Source organism: Triticum dicoccoides, chromosome 2A (assembly GCF_002162155.2).
Source record: "Triticum dicoccoides isolate Atlit2015 ecotype Zavitan chromosome 2A, WEW_v2.0, whole genome shotgun sequence".
Lineage (NCBI taxonomy): Eukaryota > Viridiplantae > Streptophyta > Magnoliopsida > Poales > Poaceae > Triticum > Triticum dicoccoides.
The window spans coordinates 598,179,280-598,193,083 of record NC_041382.1 but is presented as its reverse complement, the minus strand read 5'-3'; the positions used below and the strand labels follow the sequence as shown (position 1 = coordinate 598,193,083).

The window sequence follows — 13,804 nt, the reverse complement described above, 5'->3', positions numbered from 1 at the left end:
TCGACTGACATAGCCAGCACACCGGCCTTCGAGATGATGGAGTTGAGGTGCCGGTGATACATCTCCGACGCGGCGGAGCCGGCGACCAGGCCGTCGCCGGGATCAGGAAAGAGAGAGAATTTTGAGTAAACTAAAAGAAACGAAAATGTGTTTAGTAAGTTGTGGGGCCTACGGGAACAGGTGGAGGCGACTGGTTAGCCCTGCAGCATAGTGCGTGCAAGGCTCCCAGCACGAGATCCCGACCCCCCGTATGCGCCCCCACCTTCCTCCGAGTTCGCCATGGCCGCCGGCGGCTTCTTTCCTGACTCGTGCGACGGCGGCGACATATTAGCGGGCGACGGCGGAGTGGAGATCTCAGGACTCCGATCTGGCGGCTTGCGTTGTCGTTTTGGTAGACCCACCGAAACCCTAGACGATTTTATGGAGTCGTTTAGGTGAGTTTCCTTGCGACGGGGGTTAGGGCAACCCGATCTTGACTCGGAGGCTGCTGGGACGCTGGGCACCTGGGGGCCAAGCGATCGGTCTGCGGACATGGCCGCTGCTGTTCCGACGACCAGCCTGGGCTTGGACGCGGAAGGAAGGCCACACACAGCGGGCGCGGCGGCCGGCGGTGGCGGCGGCGAGGCGATCGCCTCCTGATCGCCTAACTGCATGCGCGGGTATCGCCCATTTCTAAACCTTCTTTATTCAGCGCTGCCATTGCCGTCGCCAAGGCCAAAGCAATAAACATCCCAAAATCCTAAAGTACTAGAGACTAAAATCAAAAGCTACCCCCCCCCCACCTTAAAAAAAACACACAGACGACCTCGGCGGTGGGGAGCCGCCGAGGGACGGCAGTGGAAGAAAACGCCCCTGGATGAGATCACCTTTCAAGGTAATATCACCGGGAGTCACATAACTTGCTTTCTATATTCAGTTTGGTGCTAGAACTTCGAAAATACGGATTTGTGGTCATCCAACTTGCATTGTGGTGCAAATACGGTCACAAAACGTGTACGCGGGCGTATCCACCGCTTGCATGGCGTGCCACGCATGCATGGTCCCACTGTCAACGATTGTTGGTGGAGGAGGCGTTAGGTATGACATGTGTAACGTCCATTTTGTAGAAACACCCCTAGTTTTTTCATAATTATGGTTGTATAATTCATTCGCACGTAATAAGTACTAATAATTAAGTCTGTGGGTCTCATTTGGTAGTCAGGCCTATAAAGGACTCACCTGCTAGTGGACGTGAGAAAGATTTGAAGATTTAAAAATTAATCGTGTCGTTTGGATTCAAACCAACAACCTCTTCAATCCGGTCTCACGTTTTAGCCACCACACTAGACGTCCTTTGTTGTCTAGTATTGACATGCATATGTTGTTATATTGTGCAACCCGACAAACAAATTATTTTTCTTTTAATTTTTTTGCGACAAATAAATTCTTTTTTAGCTGGGACAACCATAAATTCAATCATATACAAAGAGAACAATGATGTTATCAATAAACTTGCTCTAATATCAAGTTATCTAAATGAATTTAGAGGGTGCACAATTTTTTTTTCATTCCGCTCAAATTGTTTATGGTTGGTTTGAACTCCTATGTCAAAATGGACTTGGATCACTTAAATTTCAAATCCAATTTTGTACTGTTGCGGTAGATTAGTTTTCTTCACTCCTCTAGGTCTAGAATTCAAATCACGAGGTACAAACATTTTGATTGTTTTTGTACTGAATATGTTTTTTTGGCAAAAATATAACCTATGCAAGATTCAAACCCGGGCCAGTTGCAAGCTAATTAATGGACAAACATCAGGATAAAAATGATATATCATTATGTGCTATATTTTATTTATTTAGACTTCTAAAATTTTAATTATTTGAATTCAAACAAAAAATTTGTTGCTTTGTATGAAAGAATTTTCAAGCATTTCGAGCGCGAGCGAATTTTTTTGCCATTTTGGAATCCATACGTGTTCATGTGTCTAAGGAGAAACCTAGAATTTTATATGTTGGCAACGACAACTACTTGAGGATGAGCGGATTTTTTTCACCAGAATTTATTCAAATGGATTTTGAATTCAAAAGTTTTTGGCAATTAAATATATAAATTGAAACTAAAAAAGTACAAATCTTGGGCATGTTCCAGTGGTTAGTATTGCGCATCCAGTAGGTGACCCCAGCTTGCAAGTTTGTGAAAATGTCAGCTGATCCCTGCTTACATTATAGAGTGAAATAAGGTATATTTGTTTAAAGACGTGCTTAGTACAATGGTTTGGTCAGGCCATGTGCGTGCATGGCCTCGTGAATTCAAGCCTCGCACGGCCCTTTTGTTTCTCATTTCTTTGTCAAGTGTGACATGCGCTCGGCCTTTTTATTTCTCATTTCTCTATCAAGTGTAACCTATATGTGTTGATGAGGGGGCTTCTGTGCAATTAAAAACAAAGCAGGGGTGTTTCGGTAAAAAATGGTTTTAGTCATGCCACGTAAGCGCAGGATACGTCCGGATACGGATAAGATGACCGTATTTGCACGAGAACGCAAGTTAGATGATCACAAATCCGTATTTTCAAAGTTCTAGCACCAAACTGAACATCCAGCGTAAGTCATATGACCTCCGGTGATATTACCTCTTTTTCTTTCTTCGTGGGGAAGAAAGAAAAGCGATGCACGAAGAAAGAAGAGCGGTATCTGGTGGAGATGTAAGTGAGACGGCGAGTTGCCCAATTCAGCCTGCAATAAATCCGTTTCAGGCGTACACGCCAGAGCAGTGAAGCCCTCCCTCGTGGGGGGTACAGGTAGAGAGAGGCCCATGTGGGTCCAACAAAAGAGTCGATCGCAAGTGCCACGCAATCCGGGGTCGTAGATCGTTTTGTGTCTGCTCCTCCGCCACTCGTCTCCACCAGGGCACCCGGCCGGCTCCTCTGATCGCCGGCCGCCTCTGATCGCCGCCTTGCCTCCCGCCGGCCGCCGCTCGACCGCACCGCCGGATCATCCGCCAAGGTATGAATGCGCGCCGCCATTTGCGCAATGCGGCAATGCCAGTGCCCTAGTTACTCGCACACGGGGAAAAGGTTAGAGATCTTACATTCTGACGACCTGCAATGCCATTGCCAAACATTGGCACTTGATACATCCCATTTCATCCGTGATCGCCCGTCGCCGTCTCTTTGTTGGCCCCTCCCGTGTCCGAATCCTGCCTCCGCCCGGTCCCAATTTGAGCATTGCCTGAAATGTTTTCCCAAGTCCCCTCCGGCCGCCGTTGCAGACGTGACGGATGCATTTGGTGCCAGGTACAGGCGCAACCGACCTGGCCTCCCGGACCCTCTCTGGCTCCGGCTGCTGCTCCATCGTGCATGCGTCGCAGACGGAGAAGGAAGAAGGACGAGGCGGCCACCACCAAGCCATGAAGAACGCATGGTGATGTCTCGTCTGGATTTTTATTCATTGCTTTCTCTTCTGGTATTTATGCCATCTGCATCTGCATGCATCTCACTCACCATCGGTTTGCTCTCGAGTTCTTTCTTACTCCTGCAAGATTTTTCATCCATGCTGCTGTGATCTTTCAGGCAGGCAAACTCCGGCATGAGCACAATCAGCAGGGAGCCGGTGCTGTCCAAGACCACCGAGAGGGGGGAGAATGACAGGCTCGAGTACGCGGTGTCGTCCATGCAAGGTTACCGTGCCAACATGGAAGATGCCGTGAGTAAAAACCATCCTGATACATGGTTTATCTTTGGTGAAATGCCAAGGCCTAACTTCCTGGTCTTCTTTTTCCCCAGCATGCAGCTGTTGGAGATCTTGATGTTTCCACCGCCACATCGTTCTTTGGTGTTTATGATGGCCATGGAGGTTGGCATTCACTATTCAGTCCCATCCTCCTGCGAAAAGCAGAATTCAGATATATGCATGATACAGATTTAGCTCCTGGAATTCACATAAATCCTTTCACATCCTGCCCTTTTTGCAAGAAGTGCGTGCCATTTACTACCATCTGAAATGTTTCTTGATACAGGACCTGCTGTATCAATGTTCTGTGCGAAACACTTCCATCTTGAGGTCCAGAAGCATCCACACTACAATGACAGTCTGCGTATTGCGGTGGAGAGCGCGTTCTTCAGGTTATTTAGTAGCTAAGCAATTCATGCATCCTATGAGTTCTTTGAGGCTACGCAGTTTCTCCCGGAGTTTTCTGCCGATACTACCAGGAGTATATAGTTTTGTGTCACATTTGTAATCGCTGTTGCTACTCGACTGTTGCAGAATGGATCAGATGATGATGACAGAGGAGGGACGGAGGGAATTATTTGAGTATAGCCCTGCTAATAATGCCAATACGAATTCGACTGTCAAGGATATGTTGCTCGGTTGTGCTTGTGTAAACGTGAAGGTCATATCTCATTTTTTATTTTTTACACATCCCCTCCAGTTATTTGTATGTAGAAATCTCATGTTATGAAAACACCTATTGTTTACTTCAGCTTGAGTTATTTGTCTGCAGAGACGCCCCGGGCCAGCAGACGTAGGAAGTACCGCCTGTGTGGCTCTCATCAGAGGCAACCAGATCATTGTTGGGAATGCTGGTGATTGTCGCTGCGTAATCTCAAGGAACGGTCAGGTACTTCTCTTCTCGGTGTCTGGCTGGTACCCGATCCGTGCAGTATTTTGTTATAACTGTGACCCCTAATAGTGCCTGGTTTTATCTTTGTTGTGTTCTAAGGCAACTGTTTTGACCACCGATCACAAACCGAGTGTGCCGGCTGAAAGACGGAGAATAGAGAACGCAGGACGCTCTGTTGTAGTTACTGGAGGAGCAGGTCGCATCGATGGTGGAATCGCGGTCTCCAGATCGATCGGTACAGTTTTATCTTGTATGTTCGTTTTTTGAGTTTATCACATTGTAATTGGCATTTTGCTTGCATTTCAGGTGATATGAGGTACAAAAGCAATAGCCGGCTGACCCCTGCACTACAAGCACTGACTTGTTCTCCTGAGATTCGCGTAGTGAGTTACTGAATTGTCATAAAAATCTGTATGTTTGTCCTGCTGGATACGGTCTAATGGAAAATGACCCTTTTGCTGTTAGGAGAACATAACTGATGAAACTGAGTTCCTTGTTATGGCATGTGATGGAGTCTGGTAAGTCCTCAACTAAATATATATTACTGTTGAAGCTTTGATCAATTATTGTTTGCTGTGATGACTATGATTAGTTTCATACATGGTACACGGACTCGAAATGACAGTTAGTTTCAACAGTCGCGTTTCTCTCGAGATATAGTTAGTAGTCTTTACCAAGGAAGAATTTTGTAGATTTGGGTTCAGTTAAATTTGCTTTGCTTTGGGCTAAGCTGCATCATCACCGTGTACATATCATTGTTGTATGATTTGCTGAAGGTACAGAATACCGGAATCTCTGCTGATCCCTTGTTGTGCTAGTATGGAGTACTTCATAATTTTTCCAGAAAAATGTTAACCTGAATGCATGAATATGAACTTAACCTGGTCAGTTGGTTGGAAAAAGATATTGAAATATGCCTGCCTTATCTTTATAATAAAGAACCTACTTTGAAGAACCTGGATCTTAGAATTTTTGGCCTGCATGTTGTTGGCAGTGAAGGAAACATGGTGAAGTGTAGCTAGGAATTTGTGCTCTGCCTTCCCGGACATACTCACTGACATAACTTATCTATCTCCCAGCTCTTTGCTCTATCTAAATTGCGAAAATATCATATGGAAACAAACATTCGGTGGAAACCGGTGAAAATATCATATTGAAACCAGCTTTTTGCTCTAAATTCACACACCTCTCGTTTTTTGCAGGGACGTCGTGCTAAACCAGGGCCTGGTTGAAATTATACGAAACAACATGAAATCTGTGAGCATTTCTTCTTGTTTCACCAGCATGTCTGCCTGTTTAGCTCATCAAATTCCCCTTTAACTTGACATATGTATTGCTGTGACCAACACACACATGCACACACAGGGGATGGACCTTGGGAAGAACTGCGAGGCCATCCTTGACATGTGCGTAGAGCCACCGCAACCGTCGGTCGACAACATGACCATCCTGCTGGTCCGGTTCAAGCACAAGGCGCCAGCGGCACCTGACCCGTCCAGAGCCGACGACGGGCCGCACGGCAAGCGCAAGAGCAAGGCCTCCATGGAACTGGGGGTGATGGACAACCCCAACAAGGCTGCGCCGCCTACTGCAAGCGCGAAAGCAAAGCCCCGCAGAAGCTTCTGAACCCGATGAGCCACGCAGTCACTGAGTTAGTCGTCTCCTTTGACTTGATTTCGCTAGGATGATTCCCCACATGAGTTAGAAGTTTGGACGGAGGCTTGGCTTGTGATGCACGAGTAATTTTGTTTACATTTTTTGTTCTCTTTTTGACTTGAGGATCACGCCATAATTGTTTTGAACTGTCAAGTGCATTCAGAACTTGGATATGCATATGCTCACTGGATGCATTCGGAAAAGTTATTTGAGTAGCTGATTAGCTGGGCCTGGGAGTGTATTAATTCCTTGCTGATACTTACTCCTTAATGCTTCATTCCAACGAGAAGATTCTGGAAAAGAAATCGCAACCGAAAGATTGTTGCAGTGGATTGATGAGAAGATTTCTGCAATTGGATATGCATATGCTCACGAGAAGATTCTGGAAAAGAAATCTTCCAACGAGTAGCTGATTTCTGCAATTTCTGAAATCGCAACCAATGTGTTGCAGGAAAATGATGAGGTGGTCACAGAAGACAGTTCCCTCTGTGACCAGCATCACATTTCTGCAATTGTACAAGGAAGGATTACTTAGCAGAGAGTTGATTGGGGACAGAGGGGGTTTTACTCTGCATCAACATGAGAAATGATAAGTGAAAAACCTCTTACAAACAAGCTGCTACTTCAACATCCAAGAGAACTGCAACCCTGAAGCATATGATTCCTGAACTATTCGTACAAGAGCAAGCAGATCAAAATGTTACAGAACCAATGCAAGATACGTACAGATTCAGATTCTCGGCTCTACCAGTTTCTCTCAACTACGGGTTTGGTGATGACTGCAACTACAGAAACCCATGTACTGTTACTGTAAATCAAAAGCTCTCCGAAGGATAAACGCAGCAGCGATCCTGGATTGTTTTCATGACCGATGCAACGCGGCGAGACACGAGCCAGTCGTCCGGATGGATCACAATCCCCACACCCGTGCGCGCTCGGTCGGCATCATCAGCTAGGTCGAGCGCGCTTCCTCGGCGGGCCCTCGATGGAGCAGCCGACGCGCTTCCGGTCCTCTTCGCCGTACCACCCGTCGTCCTCCTCGTCCATGTCGGGGCCGCTGGAGTCCTCCTCGTCGGAGCTGCAAGCCGGCGGCGGAGGGGCCGCCACCACCGGCTTCGTGAAGATCTTGCGGACCACGCAGTCCATGTTCGCCTTGGGGCCCGGCTGCGCGGCGCGGAAAGCGGCCGCGCCCTTGTTGAGCCGGTACTCCTTCATCAGCCACGGCGTCGGCGCCCACGCCGCCCCGCCGTCGCAGCCCTTCCGCGGCACGTGGAAAGCGAACCTGCTTCGGAACGCGACCGCCTCCGCGGCCGCGCCGGCGCCGTGCACGTACCCCTTCTCGCGGCCGTACCGCGCCCAGCACCCGCCCGGCGCCGGCCGCGCGTCGCCGCTGGCCTGGGCGCCATAGAAGTAGCCCCACGCCTCCCCGTGCCGCCGCCTGCTGCTGGGGTGGAAGGGGAGCGCCGGGGGGCTCGCGGCGAAGACGTCCACGCCCTCCGCGACGTGCCCCGGGGTGGCGTCGCCCCGGAGCGCCTTGGGTGCGAGGTACTGCGTGATGATCTGGTGGCCGCTGGGCTCGAACGCGTGGCCCGGCGGCAGACTCCGCACGGCCGTTGCCATTGCCGCCAAGAACGAGCTTCTGGCCGAGATGAATCGAGGGTGGAAGTTTGTTAGGGAAGTTCGGGTGGTTTGGACTTTGGAGGGGAGAGGGGTATAAGATGGAAGGTATTGGGTATGGGGCGATGAGCTATCATCAATTTTCTGTCCTTAACGGGATTTCCCGTTGAAGCAAAAAACATCTCCATCTCAAAAAAGGTAACATGTCGACTAAAATCAGGAAATGTAAATCATATCTCTTTCGAAAAAAGAAAATACAAGTCGCATACATACATGCATAAATGTGGTTCTTGCTAGGAGGTTACATCATAGGGATGCAAGTGAACAAGTGGCGGAGCTTCAAAGAAAATGTTGGGCGGGCCAAACAAAGGAAGAGCACTGTTTTTTCAAAAAAAAAAATCTGAGTCATACTCATTAGTCTGTAAAACAGGATTACAAGATGGAGTGAGAATATATGTATATATCAAGTGAATTTTGAAATGATCCTTTTTCTTTTGAAAACCAAATCAATTTTTCTCTAGGTGTGAGTGAGCTTGCTTACCATTGCTTATGGCTACCAAATATATGTTGTGATTTGGCTACCAAATATATGTTGTGATTTGTAAAATGCAAAGAACAATTGAGTGGAAGATCAGGATATCTAATGAAGCAATTGCAGGAAAATTAGATGTACAATGTAGTACTATTTTCATCTAATTCATGCCCCTCAATTGAGTGGAACAATCAGACTATCTAACCAGGACTATATGATGTATTTGACTACATCGTTGAACTCAGTATTTGGGAAAACAAATTAGATTAGCTGTGATCTCTTGCTTAATCGTAATTGCAAGGAAATTGGATGGAGTGGTTGCTTGATTCGTCGATGTCTCTGCCTCCTGCCTGCTGCAGCCGTGAGAAACAGCAGGAGCTCGTGCCGGCTGGGTGCGAGAGAGCATGGCGACTTGCGACTGAGAGACCTCGAGCGCTTTGGATCGATCATATGCTTACTGGGCTGCAGGTGGGCTTTGCTTCGATGCATAGGTAAAATTAAAAGTGCAAAAAACCTGGGCGGGCCATAGCCCAGTTTGGCCCCAACAGAGCTCCGCCCCTTTACAAGTCCACTAAGTCCACAACAGTCCTCTAAAAAAAATATTTCCTCTTAAAAAAGTCAACGACAGCCGCGTTGAGGATATTTGTATTAGCACATTTAGAAGAGCAACAGATATTGGTTTATTTTTGGAGGCGCGAATGATCGCGGACGTCGGGACGCGTCTGCGTCCTCATGCATCCCTGATAAATGGAGTGTATGCAACAACCCAGTTGTATGGTTTCGACGACTCATTTTCGACCACATTAACACTACCCAATGCTCTTCCCCTCCCTCAACCTTATATTTGTGTCATTGACATCGGATCTAACGATCGCCTCCTACACCTAATTATGGTGCTATGAGGAGTCGAGGACCAAACCACTGGCCTAAGTGGTGGAGCTTGACAAAAATGCGTGGGGAGAGGAGGCGCAAAAAAAAATTCTGGCAATAAACTAGAACTTGTAGCATTAAGACAAAGTTATATTTACATTACCTATATTGGTTGCAAAGTACATGTATACTAAAAAAAACTAGACCAAAACATACATCTTGTCTACTTGGATGCATATACTGTTAAGCCTTCAAATCTCAACGTGTCATTACCAAACCATGGAGGTTCTACATATCAGCCTGGTCGTCCTCCCTACACGGCGCTGTCGCCGGCTACACGCGTGGCCCAAAATTGGAGCTCTTCATGAGTCAGCGTCGAGCCTATGTGGCGGCAGTCATGTCGGATGAAATGGAGCAGCCGAGCGCCTGAGTAGCAATGCCCAAGGAGATGAAGCAGCAACCGAGATGTGTATGCGTGAAGTTGAAGATGATGGGCATATTCATGCGTGCAAACATGGGATTAAGGCATACTAGCACCTCATAAAAATTAAATCTTGTTGGGGCTGGGAGCCATGGCCCCCTCGGACTTCTACATAGCTCCGCCGGTGACTGGCCTCATTGATTGCCTCCTTGTTGCAAGATTTCTTGTCGTTGGCATAACCATGCTCACGCTTCCTCAACTGGGGAACGACTTTCTCCGCAATGCTTGCCTACCACCTCATCATGTGTAAGAAGGGTGGAACCTCCTATGCACACATCTTGAAAACAAGGGTTTCAAACATGAACAAGATCTTCGCGGCAGCCGAGATGTGTATGCGTGAAGTTGAAGATGATGGGCATATGCATGCGTGCAAACATGGGATTAAGGCATACTAGCTAGCACCTCATAAAAATTAAATCTTGTTGGGGCTGGGGGCCATGGCCCCTCGGACTTCTACATAGCTCCGCCGGTGACTAGCCTAATTGGTTGCCTCCTTGTTGCAAGATTTCTTGTCGTTGGCATAACCATGCTCACGCTTCCTCAACTCGGGAAGGACCTTCTCCGCAATGCTTGCCTACCACCTCATCATGCGCAAGAAGGGTGGAACCTCCTATGCACACATCTTGAAAACAAGGGTTTCAAACATGAACAAGATCTTCGCCTGACTTCTGTTTCGTGTCCGCCTTAATTTTAGGGTGATCTTGCTCACAAGAACATCTCAAACAACTCAAGATGTCACCATGAGCTAGAGGACTCCAATCATATCCATCAAGTGTCCCTTCTCCGGTAGAGTCTGCCAAGACATCGGTGTCTGCCCACCAACGTTGTGGCGGATCTTTGGGGTCGTCAGCTGACGCCAGGGTTAGACTAGTCCTATTGGCCATCCATCCTACTTTTGATCCTGTGAAAAGTTTGAGACTCAAGGAATGCCAAGACCATTTAGGGCCAAGATGTTCTTAACGCTACCACTCTCAAGTCAGTCGTCAATGACTTAGATCTCTCGACCTACTGGTTTATAAAATAGTGTGCTGAGGTTATCACTTACTCGTGGCAAATACCTCCATTCAAGTGCAGGTGCCTGTACAATCATTTTTTGTAAACGGTCTCCTACTTGGTTACTTGTCGAGTAACATATTTACACCCCCCCCCCCCTCTCCCCTTCCCCATTCCTTAAAAAAGATAGTGTCAAACTCTACCAATTCAATCATTACAAAGACCAATACTGCTCATGTTTTGAGCACTGGTATATAATGATCTAGACCTCTGTCCTCCTAATTAAAACGTATGCTCATATCTATTTGAGGATACCGTAAAAGTCTTCAATCATCGTACATGGTCATCACAGAAAATATGTTTTGACATCATATCAGAGATGTAGATTGTTTTATCTTACTGTGAAAACAAATTTATATCCTCAATTTTCAATAGACTTCGTTTGATTTTTTTAAGTGAGTCAAAATGTCTGAATTCATGCAAGTGTGCCCCACTCCATTGGTTTGCCCCATGATAGAAAGCAATATGGGTCCACCCCTGAAGGAAACAACCAATGCGCAATGACTACCATAAGTTTTAAGGCATCTCCAACGCTGACTCCCTAACCGGACACCGTATCCATCCATGGACCAGTGGGGACCAGTCCATGGACACTAATGCGGGAGGCGACCATCCAAAGCTATCCCCTAAATGTCCACTAGTAATGGCAATTTAAAATTCAAAATCCGTCCGATCACATAGCACGCGCCGGATCACATCAGTCCCGATCACAATCAAAAAGGGGCAAGTATGCATAGTTTTAGATACCCGATCACAAAAGTATATTAGTTCGGCAGTTCGTGCAAAAAATGCTCTGCCTGACCGGCAATTCGAGCATCCACACTCAATCTGTCGTTGCCACCGTCTCGGCCGCCTCCTTCTTTACTCTCTCCAAATGATCCTTCTGCCGCTTCAACATCTTGAAATAGACGGCTTGCACGGTTATCTTTGCATCGTCGTCTAAATCCTACATCTTCAAGGTCAACATCTTTGTGTCCTCCGAAGCAGCTGCGATCTCAATCTTTTTCTCTTCGAGCATGGCCTTCCTCTCTTCGATCTTGAGCATATTCTTGGTAACTAGATCGCTGGATTCTCCACCATCGCTGTGTCCGGCAGCTTCTCTTACGGGTCCATGCGTCAGCAATGAAGAATAAGAACGGGAATTGAGTGAGAGCGGTGGGATGAAAGAGGAGAGTGAGGAATTTTGTCGCGAAATCAGTGCAATCAGCTACAAAAGCACGAGCTCCGCCTTAGTTTTGGGTGGCCCTAGGATGTCAGAGACCTACGTGGATAGCCAGTATCCGAACTCCTGCCAAGCCCCTGGTCTGGTTCCGGTTTGCGTGAAAACGACGGCCCGGACTGCTGACCGATGGGGGTCACCGTTGGATGGCTTGTAGGGTCTGGACAGTTGTGTTTTGAACGGATACAAGCAATTGGGTGTCGGCGTTGGAGACGCCCAAGTATGGAAAGTGGATTATGTGTTTCAACTCTTTGAAGGAACAGCCAAGCTCTCGACGGAATTCAACTATAGATAATGACTCATGCGTTGCAACAAGAGTATAAATATTTTAGGTGGTGTTTGATTGAGCTGTGGATTTTTGAAAGCAACTGCACAAAATCTCCTGGACAGCTATGAAAAATCTACCGTGAGAAAGCTATTGATTTACGTGTCCAAATTAGTATGGTTGTGCACAAACATTAAAAAAAATTGACAAATCAATAAGAGGCTGGACAGCTGATGTGGTTTTCAAAGAAAATCAGAGATAAATAAAACAAAAAAAATGGAGAGAGGAAGGGGGAAACGTGAAGGACTGAAACCTTACCGCGGAGAGAGATAGAGATCCAGAGAAAGCGCAAGGAAATAAACAAGTGAAATGGCACGTCAGTAACCAATGCCGCGTATCCGCGCGCGCGCGCCCGGGTCCGAAACCAAAAACCTAGAAAACAGAATACTACGCCGACCATAACTCCTTTCCGCATCTCGCCAACTAATTAATCGCTCGCCTGGACGATGCCACGAGCCCCTCCATCACGCGTAGCCAGCCACGCTCTCGCAGACCACTCGGCTCGAGGTCCCGGCGACCACGACGACGACCGAGCAAGGGCCCATGCCGGACCTGACGACCCACTCCGACGGCGTCGCCTTCGCCCTCACGGCCTCCACCTGCCACGGCGCCGTCCGCCTGCGCGCCTCCGGCCGGCGCACGCTGGCCGCCGACCTCCACGAGCACCAGCTCTTCGTCCACCTCGTTCTCGACCGCGGCCGCCGCCGCGTCCTCATGGGCAACAAGGGCGGCAGCGCCGCCGAGTTCCTGGGCATGGAGCGGCGCAGGCGGGCCGAGGCCGTCGCGCGCATCGTGGCGAGGACCCGGTTGCCGCCGGAGTGCGCCGAGGCCGTGGAGCGGCTGTGCGTGGCCTCGGCGGCGTACGGCCGGGAGAATGCGTGCGACGACGTGACGGTTGCCGTGGTCTGGAAGCCACGCGCCGGCCTGGGAACAGGGTTCGCCGCCGGTGCCAATCTTCCGTCACATGCGTCGTCCTCCGCGTTGAGCATCTCTAATTTGACTTGGTTGTTCGGCTACAGCTAGGTCCAGCACGGCTGTGATACATTATACATCGCCGATTCTTAGTTTTATTTGGACATGTAAAATTCCGGCTGACCCTTGTAGGATTAACTGTGCATATGTATGCCTAATCATCAACCTGATAGTTTCAGATACCACAGCTTCAGCTACAGATGCAAGCTTATGTCAATCACAATATCACTCTGTCTCATCGCCCAAAGCAGCGGCAATGGTGCCACCGAGGCCCTTCGCTAAGTAACAACAAAATTACAGGTGATCAGTGTAGGACTGTTAACTGTGTATATGTATGCCTAACCATCAACATGCCATGTAATTTCAGATACCACATCGGTAGCTTCTGCTACTGATGCAACCAGTCAATCACAATATCACATCACAAAACGGCTCTCTGTCTCATCGCCCAAAGCAGCAAATTGTTCAACACAAACA

General features: G+C 48.0%; 1 protein-coding gene across 1 annotated transcript; it reads left to right on the top strand.

Moving 5' to 3' along the window:
* The first annotated feature begins 2,856 nt into the window (after positions 1-2,856).
* LOC119359659 (probable protein phosphatase 2C 42) lies at positions 2,857-6,473 on the top strand. Its single transcript, XM_037625776.1, has 12 exons — positions 2,857-2,984; positions 3,275-3,401; positions 3,551-3,683; positions 3,764-3,833; positions 3,997-4,102; positions 4,245-4,371; positions 4,483-4,599; positions 4,702-4,837; positions 4,909-4,985; positions 5,068-5,120; positions 5,805-5,859; positions 5,968-6,473. Exons 2-12 carry the CDS (start codon positions 3,388-3,390, stop codon positions 6,226-6,228), a joined length of 1,149 nt encoding a protein of 382 aa, XP_037481673.1. The 5' UTR covers positions 2,857-2,984; positions 3,275-3,387; the 3' UTR covers positions 6,229-6,473.
* Positions 6,474-13,804: the final 7,331 nt, after the last annotated feature.

Bases quoted from the DNA above. Each gene is read 5' to 3' on its own strand.
- LOC119359659 (XM_037625776.1), top strand. The intron at 4,372-4,482 runs GTCATATCTCAT...ATTTGTCTGCAG, and splicing joins GTGCTTGTGTAAACGTGAAG to AGACGCCCCGGGCCAGCAGA. The intron at 5,121-5,804 runs GTAAGTCCTCAA...CGTTTTTTGCAG, and splicing joins ATGGCATGTGATGGAGTCTG to GGACGTCGTGCTAAACCAGG.